At 41.3% G+C, this 23181-nt stretch overlaps 1 protein-coding gene across 3 annotated transcripts in view; it reads right to left on the bottom strand.

Annotated features, from left to right (window-relative positions):
* The window catches only part of LOC127625383 (janus kinase and microtubule-interacting protein 2-like), a 51658-nt gene that overhangs the window by 22334 nt on the left and 6143 nt on the right, over positions 1-23181 (bottom strand). The window contains exons 2-9 of one of the 3 annotated variants that reach the window (XM_052100649.1): positions 20257-20492; positions 14338-14835; positions 10737-10946; positions 8525-8623; positions 7929-8075; positions 7411-7551; positions 7258-7311; positions 1169-1291 (exon numbers count right to left, since the gene is read on the bottom strand). In XM_052100649.1, coding sequence (XP_051956609.1) covers positions 1169-1291; positions 7258-7311; positions 7411-7551; positions 7929-8075; positions 8525-8623; positions 10737-10946; positions 14338-14835; positions 20257-20385 — 1401 coding nt within the window. In that variant the 5' untranslated portion in view covers positions 20386-20492. The remainder of the gene's footprint in view (positions 1-1168; positions 1292-7257; positions 7312-7410; positions 7552-7928; positions 8076-8524; positions 8624-10736; positions 10947-14337; positions 14836-20256; positions 20493-23181) is intronic. The other 2 variants (XM_052100650.1, XM_052100651.1) reach the window with 2 other exon arrangements.

Genomic DNA, 23181 nt, shown 5'->3' with positions numbered 1-23181 from the left:
TTGGGGAGATAAAAATATACTGTGTCCGGTACATGCTTTGCATATCTACATGGACCGCACACAGGGCTTTAGATGCTCTGAGCAGTTCTTTGTCTGTTTTGGCGGACGGCGGAAAGGGAACACCGTCTCCAAACAGAGATTGGCTCATTGGGTTGTTGATGCTATCTCCCTAGCCTATCAAACCCAGGCCGTGCCCGCCCCCTTGCGGGTTCGAGCACACACTACAAGGAGTGTGGCATCGTCATGGGCACTGGTCCACGGCACCTCCCTAGCAGACATCTGCAGAGCAGCGGGCTGGGGAACACCCAACACCTTTTCTAGATTCTACAACCTCAGGGTTTAGTCAGTCTCGTTCCGTGATTTGTCAGGTCTGAGCCGGTAGAACTCGGTAACATGGCACAACCATCTGGGTGTTCCATTTGCACACAGTGCCCTTCACCAAGTTGATACAGTGCGCCTTCTCTCCCAGGTTAGCCACTAAGCTCTCGCTTCCTGGATGCTCTTCCTCCCTAGCCCTCTGGCCTGCGAGTCCAGCGGAGGAATTCGCCACCAGACCCACCACAAGTCAAGTGCCTATTCCCCCTGAAAGAATAGGATTGGAAAAGGACGCTTCCCCAACGCATCTATAGCGTTAAGATTTAAACTCTTTAAACTTTAAACTCTATGTGAGAAACATAGAGAGAGAAAAGGCCGCGGCTGCAGGGCTTGCTCCCATGCTAGTCATGTCGCCTGTTCCCGTACGGGTACTGGAACCTAAGAGCGGTATATGACACCTTTTATTGGGGGCGTTGGGGAGGGTTACGTGTGGCCAACACAGCTGCAACAGCCTGCTTGCACCTGTCTCAGCAGTTCATGTAACACGGTTTAGTGCATGGTGTTTTTAAAGGGGACCCCTTGTGTCACTACAATCGACACAACGTCGAGTGAGTGACAGAAGGGGAACGTCATGGTTTCTGTTGTAACCTCCATTCCCCGATGAAGGGAACAAGACGTTGTGTCCCACTTGACATGGCACTATTCCTACCACTGTAATCAACACATCAGGGAACCGAGGTTACAACAGTGACCATGACATTTTCTTCTGCATGTAATAAAGTCAGTGAGAAGGAAAAGCACAACATCTAATGCCCCACTCCATCATCTCTTATGAAAGTTTCTGAAAGTTCACCTCAACTAAATCTTCATCTGGTGTGGCTGGAGTTCGATCCACACGTAGGGAAGCCACTGAGGAAGTCTCTGAATCCATCGACTCTTCATCATACCCATAAAAGGTATCTACAACAATGTGCCTCTGGGTGGAGGAAAACAAGATTATTATGGATGTTTTATCATCAAAGTTCATAGAGTTTTTAGAGAAATTTAAAGGAACAGTTCACACAAAAGGCATGGAATATAGCACACAAGTTATAAAGACTTCTTAATGCAGATTTTTTTTGTTCTCTTACGAGAGGTTCTCTCGTATTGCGTAAGCTAGCTTACGCTACGGGAAAGATTAATCTTTTCTGAGATATTGAAGCCAAAAAATTATCCTTAATTTTGTATCATTTGTCAACGCAGTGCAGCAACTGCAGACCTTGAGCGGGCTAGCTAGCGAGCTCATTGGTTGCTCTGCGGCAACTGCTGCAGCCTATAGACGAACTTGGGCGAACTCACATCCAATGAGAGGCGTCCGCGCGCTTACTGCATCAAAGCCCGCCAAAATGGGCGTGGCTAGAGTGCATATAAGCGTAGTTTGTAGGCTGGAACCCTGATTTTCATCTCTTCAGCGAAGCTCTTCGCATCTCTGAACTGGAATCCGCGTCGCCGTTCGAGGGGCATCTAGCAAGCTTGGACAGCGCTCGAAGAAGCCGGCCGTCTCCGCCACCTTCAGCCATCCTGCGAGCTATGCCATCCAGCGACGTATCCTTTTTTAGAGCAAGCTAGTTCTTAACGAACTTCACAAAAGAGTAACGAGCGTCTTTTTAAGATGCCTCGCACCACTTGCGCTTCATGCCGTGCCCTCTCAGCGCCGGAGACCGCCACATCATCTGCGCTCTCTGCCTGGGACTGGGGCATGCAGAGCTCGCCTCGCTGAAGGCGGATGCGACCTCTGCGAGGAGCTTCCGATGTCGACCCCGCGGGCTCGACTCGAGCGCCAGAACCGAGCCGCCGCGCGCCTTCCGCTCGCCACAGCAGGAAAAGCGCTGCTCCCAAAGGCTGCCAGAACCGGTGATAGAAGCGACTGCCTCACCGGAGCCTCTCCCTCGAGCATCGCTCTCACCCTCCCCGCCCCGGACGCCGCAGTTGCCACCCAGCGGCCGCGACTGCTGCCATCTCGGAGGACGAGGCGGAGGATAAGGGCTGTTCCATCATGGCTTCGGACAGCGAGGAGTGGTCAGGCTCCCACGCCTCCTCCTCGGCCCAGGAATCCAGCAGGACCCGCGCCGAGTCGGCGGGGAACAAACACGCCTCACACAGGCCGCCGACCACCTCGGCTCGAAAGTGGTCACCGCCCCTGAGCAGGCTCCCAACAGACTCGACGGCTGCTTTCTTCAGAGCCGTCGCCGTGCAACACCCGCGGCCCGGGCCGCTCCCTTCCTGCCGGAACTCCACACTGAGCTCGCAAAGTCGTGGAACTCGCCTTTATCGGCCAGGATCCGTTCCCACGTCTCCACCCTTCTCGCTTCGGTGGACGGCGCCACCGAGAAGGGCTACTCCTCCATCCCCCCGGTCGAGGATTCGGTAGCAGCACACCTTTGCCCGCCCTCCGCGAGATGGCGGTCTAAGCCAATGCTCCCGTCTAAGGCCTGCAGAGCGACTTCCGCCTATGTTGGCCGTGCCTATTCCGCCGCCGGCCAAGCCGCATCTGCACTCCATGGCCGTCTTACAGATCCTCCAAGCGGACCTTCTTCGGGAGTGGGATGAGAAAGGCAGGCACCCAGAGGCTGTTACAGATCTAAGAAGCGCGACGGACCTCGCCCTTCGCGCCACCAAAGCTGCAGCCCAAGCTCTAGGGAAGTGCATGGCCTCACTGACTGTGACCGAGAGACACCTGTGGCTAACGCTAGCCGACATGGGAGAAGCAGAGCACTCCACGTTCCTCAACGCACCGCTCGCTCCGACCGGTCTCTTCGGCTCCGCGGTGAGTGGCATTGTTGACCGCTTTTCAGAAGTCCAGAAAGCCACCCAAGCCATGAACCTCTTCCTGCCGCGTCGCGCTAGCTCCTCTGCAGGCCGCCCACGTGACCAGTCTCCTGCATGAGCCTCTTCACAGCGCCCAGCTCAACAAAGTCAGACTTCTCAGCGTCGACAGAGCGGCCACCCTCGATCGCGCTCAGACAGCCGCCGCAGACCGCCACCCCCCCGCGGGCCTCGGTCTAAGGTTGCGCTGATCCTGAGCAACCGAAGTCCTCCTAGCCTTGTTGAAAAAACGACGGCTCAGTCCCGCCGCGGCCGGACCACCGTCAAAGCTTCACCCCTGTCAGTCCCCTCTCTCAGGCTACTACAGTGGTGGATTCAGCAGCCAACAAGCCAGTGATACTGCCCGCTTGCTCAGCACTCAAACGCCGTTCCACGGCGACCCAAAGAAATCTTGTAAAGAGCAAACATGCCTTATGTGTAGAAAATGTGCCCACAATCCAGTGTTCACCCCTACACACAAGCATTACACTTCCGTGTTCCTATCAGAGCCCACTCACATAAAGCGGACACAGCCCGCTCGAAGTGTTAGAGTCAATAAACGCGCCACCTAATCCGTGCAGCGCCCTTCTCTGGCCGCTCTGTCACACGACCAGCCTTATGTGTAGAAAATGTGCCCACAATCCAGTGTTCACCTCTACACACAAGCATTACACTTCCCGTGTCCCGATCAGAGCCCACTCACATAAAGCGGACACAAACCGCCGAGTGTTAGAGTCAATAAACGCGCTCACAAATACGTAGTGCTGCTCCATTCTCTGCCCGCTCTGTCACACGGCCAGCAAACACTTCTCTGTATGTAAGTCCCGTGCTCGTGACTATGCTCGCAAGCATCACTTAACAGATGTGACTCTTTCCCCATTCACCTCAATTGGGAATTCACTCACAGAACAGCCTGTCCCTGCTGTCTGCGAGCAGTCATGCATAAGCACAGTAAGCACGCCACACATTCTGTTCAGCGCTGTGTGTGGCAATCAGGGCGATTTGGCCATTCACCCTCTAGCGCTACGCTTCAAAGCGTGGGAAGCTATACCAGGGATATCCAAATGGGTGTTAAGCACAATAAAACAGGGCTATTTGCTACAGTTCGATCGCCGCCTCCCCGCTTCAGAGCGTGGCTCGAAACTATTGTGAACACGGAAGCAGCCTGCATGCTTCGCTCAGAAATAGCAAACCTTCTGTGCAAAAGGGCCATAGAGAAAGTGCCACCTTCGCTGAGCTGAAGTCAGGGTTTTACAGCCGTTATTTTCTTGTTCCCAAGAAAGACGGCGGCCTCAGACCAATATTAGATCTCAGGGGTTTGAACAAGGTGCTTGCAAAAAGACCGCTCAAAATGCTTACAATCAGGAAACTCCTCGCGATACGCGCCAGGGGACTGGTTTATCTCTCTCGATCTGAAAGATGCCTACTTTCAGAGTCAGATAAATCCCGTCACAGGCCATTCTTGAGATTCGCCTTCGACGGCCAGGTTTATCAATACACCGTCCTTCCGTTCGGCCTGTCTTTAGCACCCCGTACTTTCACGAAGTGCATGGATGCGGCGCTCAAACCCCTGCGGAGTCAGGGTTTGCGAATTCTGAACTATTTGGACGACTGGCTGATTATGGCACAGTCACATACGGAGCTTCTGTCTCACAGAACAGTTCTCCTCAGCCATCTGAACAGTTTGGGTCTTGCAGTCAATTGAACCAAGAGCTCACTACAGCCCAGTCAGGCAATTTCCTTCCTTGGAATAGAACTAGACTCCGTGGCTATGACGGCTCGCTTATCTACACAGCGCGCGCGTGTTCAGCTGACTAGCCGGCCCTTTCAGATGAACAGCCTCACGCTCTGAAAAAATTTCAGAGAGTGCTAGGTTACATGGCCTCAGCCGCAGCAGTACTTCAGCTGGGTTTACTGCGCATGCTCCACTTCAGCATTGGCTAAACACCCGCGCTCGCCGGGCTTGGGCCACAGGCCGCCAGCCGATCAAGGTGACTCAGACCTGTATTTCAGCTCTGCAGCCCTGGACAGTGGCCGAATGGTATCAGCGGGAGTGACGATGGGAGCTGTATCTCGCCGAAAGTCATCTCGACAGACGCTGGCCCAACACGGGTTGGGGCGCGGTCCGCGAGGGCTCTCCGGTTTTTGGCCTATGGTCAGTTCAGGAAAAGCTCCTTCACATAAATTGTCTGGAAATGACAGCGGTCGAGTACACGCCATGCGCTTTCTCCCGGTCATTCAGGGTCACCACGCCCTGGTCCGCTCGACAACAGATCTGTGGTATCCTACCTAAACCGCCAGGGCGGTGTCAGATCCAGGAACCTCTTCCATCTGACCTAAACGCATACTGAGTTGGTCCCAGTGCCACCTGCGCGCTCAGCTGAGGGCTCAAACAGTCCAGAAGTTATGGCGCATATTCGGCAGAGCAGAGATAGACCTCTTTAGCGCCAGAAGAGAACTCTCACTGCCCAATATTTTTCTCGAAGCTGAGGACGCCGCTGGCCCAGGACTGGCCCAACCGCCCGCTTTACGCCTTCCCTCCCGCCTCGCTATTGCCACAGGTAATGCAGAGGATCAGGGAAATGCGCCACTCGGTGCTCCTCATAGCCCCGCTGGGAGAATCAGACATGGTTCCCGGAGCTTACGCAGCTGTCACTGACAGCCTGTGGCCCATCCCAGTGAGAGCAGATCTCCTCTCTCAAGCTCGCAGCACGATCTGGGATCCCCACCCAGAGCTGGGCGCTGCACGCTGGGTGATCAACGACTACCCGCCGCTCTGCCAGAAGGGGTAATAAACACCATCATACACGCTAGAGCCCCTTCCACGAGAAGACTCTATGCGCCAAAATGGTCTGTGTTTTCAAAATGGTGCACCGACAGAGACCTGGACCCACGGACATGTGGGGTGTCGCCGCTGCTCGTGTTTTTACAAGAGCTGCTGGATAAGGGCAGATCCCCATCCACGCCAAAGTGTATGTGGCGGCCATCGCGGCGTTCGCTGAACCCCTGCACAGCCAGTCACTGGGAAAAACGAGCTGGTCATCCGCTTCCTCAAGGGAGCTAGAAGGATGAACCCCCGCACTCTCATCGGTTCCTATCTGGGATCTTTCTATAGTTCTCGAAACTATGAAAGCCCCCTGTCGAACCACTTCAATCCGTGGATTTGAAATACCTTTCTCTCAAAACAGTTTTTCTGACTGCCCTGTCATCAGTCAAACGTGTGGGAGACCTTCACGCTGTCTGTCAGCGCATGCGTGTCTTGAGTTTGGACCAAGTGACTCCAAGGTCATTTTAAAGCCTAGACACGGCTATGTTCCCAAGGTGATCGGTACTCCTTTCAGAGCACAGGTTATTTCCTATCGGCGCTGCCAGCATCTGATAGCTGAACGCGACGCCAATCTCCTTTGCCCAGTCAGAGCACTGAGATTGTATACTGCACGCCCGCCTCTTTCAGACGCTCTGAGCAGCTTTTCGCTTCGCTCGAGGGCGCACCAAAGGTCTCGCCGCTCGAAACAGACACTGTCTAGATGGATAGTGGACGCTATTGCTGCCGCATACGCGTCAAAAGACCTGCCATGTCCGTTGGGCATTAGGGCTCACTCCACTAAAGGCATGGCCTCATCGTGGGCATGGTCCAGCGGGATTTCCATTCACGACATATGTGTGGCAGCGGGCTGGGCTTCCCCTTCCACCTTTGTCAGATTTTACAATCTGGAAGTGCCCGCCCTGCAGGCAAAACTACTAGCGGTTTAATATGCTACAGCTCCCCTGGTGAGCTGCACTGATGGGACTCATTCCACACAGACCGGCACCGCCGCTCTGTCGCTCCATTTAAACCCTTCAAAAATTGGTCCCATTCACTTCCATTGTAAATGCCTCACTGTAACACAGATTTTTGCTCTTTTTATAGAAAAGGAGTGACAAGTCGAAATACATTTTTGTGGTAATCAACATTATGCCACAATTGCTGTCAATTGATCTTGACTTGTATTGAACCCAGAATATTTCTTTAAATTATTTCTGCCCCCTGTTCCACTGAAGAAAGAAAGTCAAACAGGTTTGGAACAACTGGCTGAGGGAAAACTGCAGTCAGCGCACCTTTATCGGTCTGCTTCGTTTATGTCTCTTCTTCCTCAAGAGTTTTTCTCTTTCCTGAAACACAGAGCACGAGAAAGACAGATTGTATACAAACATTACTGAGCTTTTGCTTGATCTTTTGACTTGTGTCTAATGTTGACAGGAATCACTCACTCGTGTGAGCTCATCGATCATGCTCTGCTGCTCCAGAACCTGCAGCTTGAGGAACTCAATCTCCTGATCATCACTGGCCTGATCCAGATCGTTCAGAGACTTCGGCTTCTTCAGTGGAGGATGAGCCGTGATCTTCTCCTTCTAAGCACAGAATAACAAATGTAGGATTCGGTTTGTGAATTCATGTTTATTAATGTTTAGACTAAGATTTTTGTTAATGTCCCCACTGCTGAAAAAAAAACATCTTTAAACAGTCTAAGATTGCTTGCTGGTCTTAGCTGGTCTCCCAGCTTGTTCAAACTATGCTTGGTATGTATACTATGCTTGTTCAAACTTGTTTGCTGGTTTTAGAAGAGTTTTGGACACTTGTCAGCAGGCCCTCCACATAATCTCCTTGCTGTCTAGGAGTTATATTTGAGATCCTGTGCGTCTCTACTTTAAATTGCAGATAAGATCGTTACGTTGGAAATTCAGAGACTTGGATTAAAGTGAAAGTAAATAAAGGTGGAGAAACCCACCATCTCCAAGTTCTCCTTGGTTAATGATTTGAGTTTATCCTCCATCCTCTGGAGCGAATGGCTCAGGTCATCATTTTTCTTGCTCAGTAATTTGTTCTTCTCCAGCAGAGGCTTGCACTGTTTGTCTGATTCCCGCACACGCTTCAACTGAGAGAGCAACAAAAAGAAAGAGCGACGAAATTGAGGGTGAATTATTTATAATGAATAAAAAATATAATCAAATAATACATATAAAGAGAGTTCATGTTTCCTAGACAACACTGCACATGTAAAAGTGGATTTACAGCCCTGTAAACCCCACAATTGTTCCACAGTTGAAATTGATTTATAAAAGTAAAGATTCTACACGCTGTCTGTCTCCAGAATGACTCTTCATATATAACAGAACAATCCAGAGGGAAAATACTTTGGTATCTTGGCAAATCTGAGCACAGTTTGAGACACTGTTGAGATCTCTTCTGAATCTCTAGAGAAGACACATGTGAGATTACATCTGACTCAAGGAAAAGTTTCAGACATTAAATACATTTGAGATTTTTCTGTCCTATGACAATTTAAAAAAGAATGACTGATATTATTGTCAGATAGAAATGTACCAGTTCATTTCTTTCATCCACTAAGATTGTGTTGCGGTCTTCCAGTTTACGGATGGTGGATTTAAGTTCAGAGATGCGTTTCTGGTTTCTTCTCATGTCCTAAAAACACACACCACATACATCTGTGCTTTAACATTTTTGTTTATGTTTGTTTGGGTAGACCAATATGTATATGTGCCAATAATTACATTGGAAAATAGAGGTCATGCACAATTTATAAATAACAACAGAGATTTCTTTCTTAAATGAAATCGGACTGGGGGATTGGGGTTTGTTTTTACTGTATTTCTTAATAAAAAGTGCAAATGAGCAATTCTTTTAAGAGACTGTATTTCTTATTGTACTCTGAAAACGGTTTATTACTGTTGTAAAACACAACTATACACTGTTAATAAGTTTACTGTTTAGAGTTTACAGTAAATTCCTGCCAACTAGTTTTATGACTTTAACAGTTTATTTTACAGTAGTATTTCTACAATTTGTTGCAATTAAAAGACAACTGTATACTGTGACTTTCCAGTGAACAGGGCCATGAAATTACTGTAATGTAGCAATGCTGTATTGTAGAACTACAATTACATTATATACAATGTACATTATTTAACCTGCAATGTTCGTTAATTGTCATCATCGTTAAGTTTTGTATGCTGAGTGTTGATATCTGTGCATACCTGGTTACCAACTTTCCTTAAAGTTTATGTGCAATAACAGATCAATCATATCACAGCATGTCATTGCATGCATCACAACCTCATTGTTTGATTACAACTACTTATTTTTTAGAAATGCACCATGGGGGACCTGGGTAGCTCAGCAAGTATTAATGCTGACTACCACCCCTGGAGTCACAAGTTAAAATGTCAAGTGGTGTAACTACCAAGTAAAAGGTAGCAAAATATTTTTTCTTGCACATGGAATACACAACAGTTTACTAATTTTGCTAAATAAGTCAAACTAAATGTTTAAGGTAAATAGTTTTTATTATTTTCAGGGTTACTCAATTTGACATAAATAAAATGTCTTTTCAAATATATGTCAAAATATCCTGTTTTTTTTTTTTAAATAACTGTCATGTTCATTGTTGTCTTTTGTTTTTGTGCTCTTATGTTGAAGTTTAGTTTCTGTTTGATTTTTGTAGTCCTTTTGTAGTTTCATTTTATGATTGGTTTTCCCCTGATTAGTTCTCATTCCCTGATTGTTTCCCCAGTTGTTCCTCATTCCCTTGTTTGTTCTTTTGTGTATTTAAGCCCTTAGTTTTCTTGTTTGCTTTGTTAGTTCTTGCATATGTTATTATGTTCTGTGCTAGGTTTCCAATGTGATGAAGGCAGACAGAGAATGTGGATCTAAATGCCGCTTTTATTCATGAAAACAGGAAAATTCAGGACATAGAAAAGCAACGGAAACCTAGCACAGAACATAATAACATATGCAAGAACTAACAAAGCAAACAAGAAAACTAAGGGCTTAAATACACAAAAGAACAAACAAGGGAATGAGGAACAACTGGGGAAACAATCAGGGAATGAGAACTAATCAGGGGAAAACCAATCATAAAATGAAACTACAAAAGGACTACAAAAACCAAACAGGAAACAGGAACTAAACTAAACTTCAACATAAGAGCACAAAAACAAAAGACAACAATGAACATGACAATAACTTAACACCAGACTTGATTTGGTGGATAAAGGTTTTTCAAATATTAATATTATTTTGAAATCAAATTGCTTATTCATTATCAAATAATAATAAACTAATAATTCTAAGAAAATTTTCAAGAATTTCAGCTTTTTTTTTCTCTATCTCCGGATAGTTACCGAAACTTGCCATTTTTTATATTAAGCCCGAGAACAAATATCTAGATAACTCTCATGACAGGATGAGATAACAAATAAATTGAAAACATGTTCATCATGTTCAGGTGTATCCAGGTAATTGTTTTGTGTAAAAAACTATATTCATGTATTTTTTAATAACTTAATACATCCATACAAAAAACAATGAGTGTCACATCATTGACCCAAAAAAAATATAAATATACAATAAGAAGATTGCATCAAATGCTTATTTTGCAATGCCAGTACACAGTAGTTTAAGACACCTAATATATCCATGGCCCCCATGGAGTACCCTAATGGACCCCTAAGGGTCCACAGAGTCTGCTTGAAATCTCTTCCCCTATAACATTGAAACAAAGGTCGTTTCTGTTTACCGGACTCCCGCAATGCTCTGCACCATCTCCAGCACGGCCAGGGATTTCTCTCTTTGGGCTTCCTAGGTTGCATTCTGCCTCTTTGACCAGAAACAGCTGCTCATCGAGTGCATCCTTCTGAAGCTGCAACTTCTGCATGAAACCTGTCGCTGTTTCCAGCTCCTTCTCCAAAGCAAAGATCGTTCTGTCTTTTGCCTTGATTTCATCCACCTGCACAGTTCAACAGTCACACTGAGGTTACCACGTACACAGAGAAGTTTATATACTCTATTAAAGGACAATTTGTTCATAAAAAAAGAAAAAAAAGAAGAAAAAAAAAACACTCTTGTACTACACAGCCTCTAAAATATAAATGTTTTGATGCCATACAACATGAATGTTTCAGAGAGCTAATAGAGGGCAATGGCCATGCTAACTAAGTGTATCTCTGTACGCACTGTAAAAAGCCAGCGGCAAAGGAATGCAAGATACTTCTAGTAGTTGTAATTGTACTTCATAATTGTACTGCAAGCAGAACTGGCATTGGCTCAAAGCTCAAGGCCAGCCCAGTGCTTGACCTCCAAGTTGTAATTCTTACTTAAAGATGAATTCCACTGCACTTTTCCTAGTAGGAAGAGTGGAAACAGTTAAAAATACATTAAGAATGAAAGGATGAAAAATATGTATTTATTTGTCATGTTAGGCCAGCAGAGAAGGCTTTGCTGCCCCTGAGAAATCGCCACTGCTATCTACTGTAATGGATGTGCCATTAGAATGGATGCTATGACTCTGAATGTAGCTCTAGCACTTAAAAAATGATATTAAGTATGACGGATAAAAATAGACCATGAAAGAAATTGTACAATTCAGTCCGTCAGAGTGACAAATAAAGATTTTTCCACTCAACGCTGTAAAATCGAATTAGTTGACTTTGTTTAGATTTTTAAGGAAATCGGTTTGCATGCTTTTTCAAGCAAGTAAACATACTTATCTGGCTCAAATATATTGAACTTAATTTTTTAAGTAACGTTAACTAGTTACAAGTAAACTTAACTCATCTGTGATTAAAATATCATTGTTTTTATTCAATGATTGAGTTTTAGCAGGTCTTATACAGTATAAGGGAAATTATGACTGAATGTCAGTTAGGCATATGGCACATTAGATTTTCAGTACGTCTTAGTGCACATAAATCTGCACTTTTGTAAAGTGCAACTGAGTAGAGAAAAATGACTTGAATTTAACAGACTCCATGTTCGCTATAGGTAACAATAATCACCCTAATTGTGACTCCAAAAATCTTTGTTTCTCTCTCTCAAAAACATATTTGCATACATTGACGGAACATTTAAAAAAAGTGGTGCAGACTTTATGTTGGAACTTCATCACAATCGATGCTCGACAATAGGTCATGAAATACAGGTGAAAATCCAAAGCCTGAATAGAGTTTGCAAAGCAAATTGTTAGATCTTAATAACTGTAAAATAATGTGGGTTGCTTTGGGATATATGCTACCAGGATGGTGTGCCCATTTAAACACTTCCAGCTCACATTCTCTTTTGCCATTTATTGTGTTCCAGCAGCAAAAAAGTAATTGTAGGACAGGCTCAGGAACGCACAAAGACACCTAAAAAAGAAATTTCACCTAGTGAATTATTTTTATTTTTTTTCCACAATGCGGCTCAGAGCCTCCGTACATCTATCAACCAGCCACAACAAAACAACAACAATAATCCTAAGAATTAAAACTTTATACATTTTTAAATAACAATTAAATATTTTCAACATAAGTTACTTTGTTTTGACCAAGCATACATTATTGATTCAAGCGCAAGTGCTTATGGGTATTCAACACAGCTGCACATTTTTACTTGATCATTTTTAGTTAGTAGTACTTGAAGACAAAGTTTAAAGAACGTACAGCACTGTGCAAAAGTTTTAGGCACTTGTGAAACACTTCAAAGTGAGGATTTCTTTAAAAAATTATTACATAAATAGTTTTCATTAATCAAGTTTTAGATGTGGAAAATGTATTATTTAAAATTTATATTGGACAACAGCGCCACATCTGGTGGGCCTCAGCCCCAATTACCCATAATGTAGTGATGCCACTGACTTAATTCATCTGTTAAAACTTTTGATCTGTAAAGTTGTATAAATCACCCTTTTTATGGTAATTTTAAGGTTTACGGCACTATATTGTTATGTAACGACGTTGTAAAAGGTAGTAAGCAATTTCATCACACAAAAATCATGTATACACATATATTGTTTACATCTTGTGGCTTTTCTTTTGAAACAGTGAGCATTTTAATGTTTACGGATTGGCCCCATTTACTTCCATTTTATGTGTCTCACTGTAACCCAGATGTTTGAAAAGGAGGGACAAGGCTTAATTCATTCTTATGGTAATCAACATTATGCCACAAATGCTGTCGATTGAGTTTAACTTATTTAATGTATTGAACATGGAATATTCCTTTAATTTATAGGGAAAGCAACTTTGTTTTTCCTACCCTATAGGCAAATTGTTATTTCTTGTTTTAAGCACAATCCCACAAAATGTAGTTAGATATTTCCAGTGTTAGGTGTAATGCATTACTAAGTCATTAATTACTCTAATTAAATAATTTTTTCATTGAAAAAAAGTGAAGTAAGGGATTATTCTTAATTTTTAAGAAATTTTATTACAGTTACATCTTATGTAATTGTGTTAAATACTGTATAGACTCAATACAGTACTACGGTATCAGTATAGAACACTCTATATATAACAATAGTGAATTTAATATCGACATTTAATGTCTAATGTTAAAATGTAACATTAAATTCTTAAATTCTTTGGCCAGTTCATTAATGATTTATTTGATGTTATATGATTTATTGAAATAATTTAAATCTTTGAAATAAAATCATATATTGATGTTATATGTATTTATTGAAAAAAAAAAAAAACATTTATTGAGAGAATTAAAAGAACAGTTTCATGTCTATTCTTATATTTTTCATCTGGTCGAGGTTGATCAGGGTTTTAGAGAGTAATTAGTAAAAAGTATTGCAATTACTTTTCAGAAAGAGTAATAGTACAGTAATCTAATTACACTGTAGAGGATGTAATTAGTATCAATTACTTTTTAGAGAAACTTACTCAACACTGGATATCTTTGAAACAAGACTTAAAGCTGAAGTGTACAATTTCTGCACCACTAGTGCTACCAAATGGAATTGCAAAGATAAACTTTGTTTTCAAAACAGCTTTCTGAATATGCCCCCCCACCCCACGCTATCTGCTGTTGGTCAATCAAAGAGATAGTCCCACCCCCAACTCATGCCATTGGTCAAGTTAATGTCATTGTGTTTGTATAGACGGGTCGCTCAAAACAAACAGAGGGTTTTCTTAGCTCCACAGAGACACAGTACTTACTGTTTTCGAGAAAGTTAACATATACAGTTTTCTCTGCATTTTAAGGTTAGATAGAATAAAACATTTTACCACAGAAAAAGTTACATACTTCAGCTTTAATATCTTATGCCATTTTGTTTCTCAAGTAAATTTATTTTATTTTCATTCTAAAGAAATTATTTCTACTTCTGCACCTCGAGAATGAGAATGATGGCTTACCAATCGTCGAATATCTCGCTCACTGTCCCACTTAATTTTGGTAATTTGTTCCTGGTGTGCATGATGCTCAGAGCGCAAGTCACCCGCCTTCATCTTGTCGGCTAAAATAACCGTGTTCAGCGCTTCATCTGTCTGCCGTTTGGTGGACTTCAGCTCCGCTATCTCCTGCAGCAGTTTTACACGCTCCTGGTCAAAGAATCGCCGGGCCTCCTCTCGGGCCTCTAGCGTTAGCGCAGTACGTACTTTCTCGCCACTGCCATCGCGCAGTGCACTAAGTGCAGTCCGCAAACGCTGGATCTCGCCTTCTTTGATCTTAGCCGTACGGGCTAGTTCCTGTTCATGCTGCTTTGTTAGCGATTCCCGTAGCGAGGCAAGCTCCTTAAGCTTCTCTTCATGCCAGCGGGCACGCTGCTCCGTCAATGTCACAGTGTGCCTGTGCTGCTCCTGCTCTCGGATGCGCTTTCCTTCCTGCACCTTCTCTCGCTCCAGCTTGGTCACCTGAAGAAACAAATTCATGAGTAGCTGCCAGGCCAAACTTACCAAACTAACCAAACTTTGTAATAAATATTGCATTTAGCCAATCTCTGTAAAGACATCTCTGTAAAGTTTTGGATGGCATTGTAGCACAAAGTGCTATCGTAATTAATGATGGCATTTACATTGTCCCCAAAAAGAATGTGAACATTTCGGTCGCACTTAAAAATGTCTAAATGCCATTGCTTTAAATAATAATATATCAAACCAAGTGTCATCTACAAAATAAATTATGCTAGAGCTTTTCTCAGAACTAATTTCACATTTCTGAGCCATTTTGCCAAAGAGTTGGCATGACTTTCTGTGCTGCTTTAGTGTCCGGTTCATTAAACAAATCATGTAAATTAGGCAACATCACAAACATACCCACAAAATATGTTCAGAACACATTTTTAGTTATTACCATGCATTTAATATACTATGCACTTACTTTAGTTTTGTGTCTATAATCTATAATGAGTCTAATTTAAAGGAGTTGTGTTCATGCTGAAAAGCTTGGTAATGACTTTGTTTAGATACTTATGGAGCATCACTATTATAGCACTGATTGCGCCTGCTTATACTGGATTGCTGGTGGTTAGTGAACAAGATGCAGGTTTTGTGCTGAAATACTGTGTGAAAAAATAATGGACCTGTTTGTGTCATTCCCTGAAATCGATGCCTTTTCCATTTCAAAAAGGAGATTTTTAAAGTAAATCTCTTAAATATTTTAAACATTATATCAAGCAAAGAATATATTAGTAATTTGTAGTAAATTAGTGTTAGTAAATTTCACTGTGCCAATTCAAGCTACATTGAAAGTGTTTTATATATGCTGGAATAAATCCATGCCTTTACAAAAAGTAACAGGGTTCACAACAATAGTGTTGACGGTTCTAGTGTTCATATAATCATGGCTAGATTTATGCCCTAGGTCAAGTTGTTTATAATAAAGATCATTTAATGTTGATATTTCACTAAATAGCCACTTTTTAATTGTCAGTTGTTTTGAGTACAAAAACTTTGACAATTTAAGATTGGTCCCTACTGACAAACCTAACAAATAAGATAAAGTCATATCAATAAAGAGGAGAAACTTATTTGCCCTTGTAAAGTTCACTTTACAAGGTTTTTATTAATAATGGAAATTTAGATAATTTTAATAAGAGGAAGTTATGATGGTAACAGGGTTGATACATAAGTTTAATAAAAATAAGAAAAAAGTATTCATTTCATTTTTTTTTTTTTTCATTTGTATAGCCCTTTTCACAACACATACATTTCAAAGCAGCTTTACAGAAAATGATGCTGCCACATAAACATGAAAATATTAGGGCTATAGAGTTAATCCGTTAATTCAATGCGGAAAACATTATGCAGTTAATCATTACCTGGGACCATACAAATTTATATTTCTACCCTCGAAGCAATTCATGCTTGAAGTTTTTTTTCTTCTGTAAATCTGCTTTGAAATGATGTATGTTTTGAACAGCACTATACAAATACAGAGTTCCAGACAATCAGCAGCAGTAAGTGCCACTACAGTTGTAGAGGCAACAAACCACACTTACAGACAGTAGACAGCACAACATGATGATGCATTTTTAATTCAAACACAGCTGGACACAGTGGTATCGAGATGTATTCGGAAACACTTTGTTTATGATGCGGAGAAAAATAAGAATGATTACATATTAAGTTATTTTTATTTGGGGGCCTTTCTCTGCACATATCGAAGGGAGCGGGCTTCGGAGGCCAGACGGTTGGCTCAACAAAGGGGGCAGGCTCAGATGTTTCGGGAGCAGGGACGAGGTGAGGCAGCCTTGGAGTGGTCAGATGGCACCAGGCCGGATGCCTCCAAGGGGGGCAGTGGCAACGGCGGGCAACTCCAAGGGGGCTGAGGTGGCAAGGGCAGGCACCATCTGAAAAGCAACCCCTGTAGGAACTCATTCTCCTCCTCTTCTTGCAATTTTAGAAGGGAGGACAATGGGAGGAGAGCTCCATGTCTCAGAGGACGGCTGATTAATCTCCTCAAGAAGAAGCGAGTGCTCACTCAAGTCATCATTATAAGCAGCAAGGTCTCTAAAATGGGTGCAGATGAAAATGAGCTCCATCAGGCCCCAGCTCAAGTCCCCTAGGCATCTGAGACCTAATGGGCTCATTCAGACCTGCACTGAAGATATCCTTGAGTGCCACCTCATCAAATATCCAGAGGAGATTTACAAGAACTCCTGGGCAAACTCCTCAATCGAACTTTCATCCTGCTGAAGAGAGATGAGTCTGACCATGATGGAAACGCTGTGGGGAGTTGCCGACCTCCGAACGGGTTCTGTTGGAGTCCAATCTGGTTGGTTCGTAATGTCAGGAACTGGAAAAAAGGACTCGATTACAGGGAATGGGATGAATGAGGGGACTTCATTACAACAAAATAAAACAAAACTTATAAATAGATTCAAATGTAATAAAATAAACAGACCGGAAACCAAGAGAATAACAAAACAGGAGTCCTGAACATGTGGGAAAAACCAGAAGATGAACCCGGAACAAACAGAGAAATTAGGCAGGAATACATACACAAAAGGAATTAGGGAACAGTTGAAACACATACACAACCAAGTGCTAACAAGTATGTGCTCAACAACGACACATCAGCATATAACAGAACAAGAAGAACAGGGCAGGATAAAAACACAGAAACCAAAAAATCAAAACAAACAAAAAGCAAAGCAAAAATACAGAGATAACAGGATAAAAAGCAAAAAATGTAATACATCTAAAAACAAAAAACAAACCAAGATGCCATTATACTGAAAATATCATGTAATTAATAATCCTAAAAAATACATAGAAAGTACATAAAGTATATAAATACTATACAGAGTACTGGCTTTTATATAAATGTTTTTTTCTTTTCTTTTTTTTTATCAAACTTTGCTAACATTCAAGGAAACATTGGAAACACAGGGCTGGGGGACAGGCCACAAGGCATCCTTATAAAGAAAAACTTGAGAGAAATTGACTTCATACATCCACTAAAAATCACCTTGACACCAGTTGCTTAAAGCCGGTGTCTCACATGCTGACTTTTCTAAAGGTTTACAGTCACAAGTTCATGGCTGCTTCTTCCAGCGGGAGAACGTTATAACTTTAAATAAATAATCGTCTGATTGTGTCTCCTTGCATCTTACTTTATTTCTGTGGCGTGATAAAATTATGAAAAAAAAAAAAGGTTTTGATTCATGAGAAATATTGTATTATTGCATAATATAATATATATATATATATTAGTTAAAAAAAATGTAAGTTCCAAAACAACAGTGTAAATGTAAAGTTGACCAAAAATAGAGACATATTTTCAGTATTTAAAAATATTTGATATTTAAAACATTATTTTTCATTCAAGTTTTTAAAGTCTTAAAAGGAAATCTATTTTATTATTTGATTGATATCTTTGAAGTTTAATATGAAATATGTTAATTTGACAAGTAATTGTGAAATCCCTAAAAGAAACAATTAATCTTAATTTTTTTTAAACAAAAGACAACAGGGAATATGTGACAGTGCCTGAGAATTGGATTTAATAAAAATTATATGGGCACTGTTTTGCAGTAGTGTGGTGAACAAATACGACTTATTTATATTGATAGATTGTAATAAATTCTACAGAATAACTGAAATATTGTGAGGATGTTTGTATAGAAGTTTGTATAAATGCTTGCTTCGTGGTTATCGGAGCTACGAGGCGGCAAGACATGTTTGAGGAATGATTCACGAAAGAGTTTTGGAATGTGACCTGCTGTTTGCGGAGCCGAATTCGGATTGGGTCTGTTCGGACAGAAGCTGTATAAAGCCGTAGTGAGCTGTAGCATGGTCGGAACAGATGCTGCTGCGGCAGCCAACTCACGCTAAAATGTCTGCAATGGTTTGGAAAGATGTAGCGGTCATTTTGAAAGGAAGATCCCTTGTTGCATGATTGCCCCTGTGTTCCGAATGGGATAAAACACACTCCGAAGGGCACTTTTAAAGGAGAACAGTCATGATAATTTGTTGAAAGATAACTTCATATGGAACTTCAGATAATAAAGGCTTAAAGTGAGTTCCGAAATTTGAACCACCCACTTCTTGCCCTCTAAAAGCCTCACGCTGTATAGGGACTGCTCCGGCCAGAAAAATAGGATGAGAAGACATGTGCACAGCCATTGGGGGCTGTATGAAAGGTAGATAGCAAAGCAGTGGCCTGTGCAGAGGCAGCCTTGATGCCAGGTATGCTTCGGTGAGGAAAGAAGAGAATAAAAGAAAGACTGTGCAAAACAACGGTTAAATTGGCAGGTAGTGTTGCTGAAAATAGTGGCTGCTGTGGCAGCTTGGTGAATAGCGTAGCGGTTGGAATGGAAAAGCTTATCTGATGAGGACAAATGCTTTACGCAGAGTAGAGGGTCATCCAAAACTGTCGCATGGACTGTCGTGGGTGAGTGGGCGGGGTCAAATGCTGGAAGAATCGTTGCAGCATAGAAGTAAGCAGCTGTTTATATATGCTCACTCTGGCCATGTGGTTGGTCGGATTAAATGAACAAGCTCCTCTCGAACTTAGTTTGGAAAACTCCATTTGACAACCATATTGTCCAACACTTTTTGTCTTAATTTCAGACAATATGTCAAAAAAACCGAACAAATGTTTTGATTGAAAGGTATGCTTGTGTTAATCTTGATATTTTATAATGCAATGACATTCATTCAAGTATACTTTTGGGTCCATTGTGTTTTGTTAAACATACTCTTATGTGGCTTTTACTTAACTAAAAGCCGAAAGGGGATCAAAGTCAGGCAACATTTCAAATGACAGAAGTTTTTACAAGAGTGTACTACATGTCAAAGTGCGTGAAAGATCACTTTGAACGTTGTTCAAAGGTTCTGGTTCAGCTCAGGTTTGGTTTCATTATGGTTTTCAGAAGCTCAGAACCACTCGTACTCTTCAGTAGGTGAACTTACATTCCTTTCGTGACACTTGTGAGTGATAGCTGACCAGTAATGTTCATATTTGTGCTAAACCTTCCAACCTTGATGACGGATATTGTGATCACAAAAACTAAATGTGCAGAAGTTGTTGCAAGCTGTAAATTCTAAGAAAAGGGCAAGAATATTGGAAAAGATTGGTGGCTATCCTAGTGTAACAGTCTTATGTGAAGTGATTCAGGAAACAAAGTCATTATTTACTCCTCTTTTCCATACAATGAAAGTGAATGGTGACTGAGGCTTGCATTCTGCATACATCTCCTTTTGTGTTCCATGGAAGAAAGAAAGTCATATGTGTTTTGAACAACATGAGGGTGATGTAACTGGGCAAACGAAATATCCATTCTGAATAATACAGTGTAGATGAGTGAAAATGCTCTGTTGTACACCTACCTTGCATTTTTCTTGATGCAGTTCGATTTGAATTTCAGTTAGTTTGGACCTGAGATCTTCATTGGCTGCCTGTAAGGCAGAGATGAGTGCCTCAGGCTTCTCGCCCTTAGCGCGAGCTTTCTTCGCCATTGGATCAGATGCTGAGTTTCCTCAAACACTCTCACTCATCCATCACTTCACGTTAAACTGACGTTTCCAGTTCCTTCTTTTCCTCATTATCCTTGCAGTCAGAATACCTGTGGATGTAAAAGACAACACACATTACCATTATTATTAACATTAGTGGTAATGACAAAGGGCAAGCAAAGCATTCAGCCTTGTAGACACTCCTTTAAATTGAGACATTGTATGTTAAAAAGGTGTTTCTTCTACTATGGGCATTTTATGTTCCGAAGGTTGATTTTTATAAAGTGACAGATTAAAGTTGCTTGTTATATGAAGGTCACATTACAAGTATCTTGGAAATGTTGTGCAATGCCTTCATCAATTGTAGCTACTTTTCAAAAGCCTTAAATGCCTCTTGTCCCCAGAACAAAACTTACAATCTAAACTTAGAAAAATCCATAATAAAAATATTATTCTGTTTTTAAATGGTAAACAAAGAGTGCAATAATCATAAACCATTTCAATATAATTGTGATTGTTATTTTATAATTTTTTAGCAATTCAATCTATTAATTTATTTTGACATAATAAAAAATTGCAATTCACACAAAATAATTACTTGTATACACCTCTACTTTTTTCTGTATTTCAAATACATTTTGATATTTGTTTATAAAAAGTAAAAAAAAATGTCATGTGGTGTAACTGTCCAGAGCTGAAATTCTTGAAAAAGAAATGTTTTTTATTAAATTCTGTTTTAATATTTATTTTTTTAAAAGCCGTGAAACAATTTTTTTATAAATATTTAAAAAACATTTGTCCACCAAATCAAATTCAGGTGGTGTAAAAAAAAACATGCAGGAAGCTTCATGTGACAAAAAAAAAAAAAAAAAGAGATAGAGAGAGAGGACCATTTAAGACCCTTATGATTGTGTGATCATTGTGTGATTAAAATAAAAAAATCTCCCCTTTTCTCCCCAGTTTGGAATGCCCAATTCCCAATGCACTCTAGGTCCTTATGGTGGTGTAGTGACTCGCTTCAATCCGGGTGGCTGAGGAAGAATCTCAGTCGTCTCCACATCTAAGACCGTCAATCCGTGCATCTTATCATGTGGCTTGTTAGGCGTGACAAGCCACGTGCCCCACCGAGAGAAAGAACCACATTGTAGCGACCATGAGGAGGTTACCCCATGTGACTCTACCCTCCCTAGCAACCAGGCCAATTTGGTTGCTTAGGAGACCTGGCTGGAGTCACTCAGCACACCCTGGATTCAAACTCACAACTCCAGGTGTGGTACTCAGTGTCTTTACTCGCTGAGCAACCTACGCCCCCATATTTTTTTTTTTTTTAAAAAGGCACATTTTGTTAGGTCAAATTGAGTAACCCAAAGAAAACCCTCCTAATATTTGTGACTCAATTTATATACTGTGTGTGTGTGTGTGTTTATATACATATATCTGTTTAAAAAAGGTTTATACACTAGAAAATATAATAAATGTACAAATGTTTTAAAAAAATGTATGAAACAAACAAAATAAAAATAAACAAAATTTATTTTTATGAACTTTAAACTAGATTTTAAGGATGATTCCACATTTTTATCATCAAGGACAACCTTATTTATCAATAACCCATATATCACTTTGTGAACAGAATATTTTTTATTGTGAATCCAATCAAAATTATTTCCAATCTGATTTCAATTTAAAAAGAATTTCCAATGTAACTGGAAGTCAAATTATGCAAAAAAGTGTGAAAATATTTTAATTTAAATTAAAGGAGTCTTCAAATTTATTTTAAAAATGTTTCAAATGTAATTTCCACAATTGTCATTTCTACCACATAATGTTGTCAAACACAACACATAATTTCAGATGAGGTGGAAATATTCATGACATTTAAGAAAAATTAAAAACATTCTGCTGTGATGGAAGTTTATCCACTGTTAAATAAAGTGAGAGTGTGAAAAGAGTATTGAAAGAGAGTTTATTAAGAAAGTCCACAGGGCCAAAAGCACCCATTAAAGAAACACCAAAACATTGTTAACATCTACCCTATGCTTATTCAATAAAATGTTTAGTGACAAAAATACTTGAATAATCAGATAAGTACAGTAGTGTTATGAAGAATAAACTGATTTTCCAAGTCATACAGCATTTGTAACTGCAATGAAGTATGACGAATGTACACTCAACACATTACACATGGTGTTTATGAGTCACCTGCGGGGTCTATTGACAGCATTGCCAACTGTTGCCTTGACAACACGTGCAGTAAACCAGTATACCACGCATACATACTGCATCGCACAAGCGGTTAGATGCTAACTCCAGGATGTTGACTACACTAAACAGCAGGAGTTGTTGCTAGTGTTCACCACGCTTCTAAAGAATACACACCAAGAGCAGAGAGTTTGTCTTCAACTGCGAAACGTATAAACTCAATTAAACCTTCATTACATAATGAGATGATGAATAAATTGTGAGATGATGACATAATGGTGATTAAGAAATTGTAAATGAAGACTGTGACAATTGTGCCTCTAGATTCAGGACAGAAGTTCTGCAGATAATCTCCTCACAGCTGTCAATACACGGACAAATTCACTAAAAAGTTTATTGCGGCAATATAGAGTGTGGTGTAGCAGTGCAAAATCTTGCATCTTATTCAGTATCCACGTGCAATTCTTTTAACCAGGTGCTGCTGTAGCGCTGTGCCACACGTATTTAAATTAAGTCATTGTCATTTTTTTCAGCACAAACACACCCACTTTATATGTAAATTAGGCTTCCTATATATGTACAGTATATGCATGTATT

Source organism: Xyrauchen texanus, chromosome 31 (genome assembly GCF_025860055.1).
Source record: "Xyrauchen texanus isolate HMW12.3.18 chromosome 31, RBS_HiC_50CHRs, whole genome shotgun sequence".
NCBI classification, from domain to species: Eukaryota; Metazoa; Chordata; class Actinopteri; order Cypriniformes; family Catostomidae; genus Xyrauchen; species Xyrauchen texanus.
The sequence above is the reverse complement of the archived record's forward strand: the minus strand, read 5'-3'. Positions and strand labels throughout refer to the sequence as shown.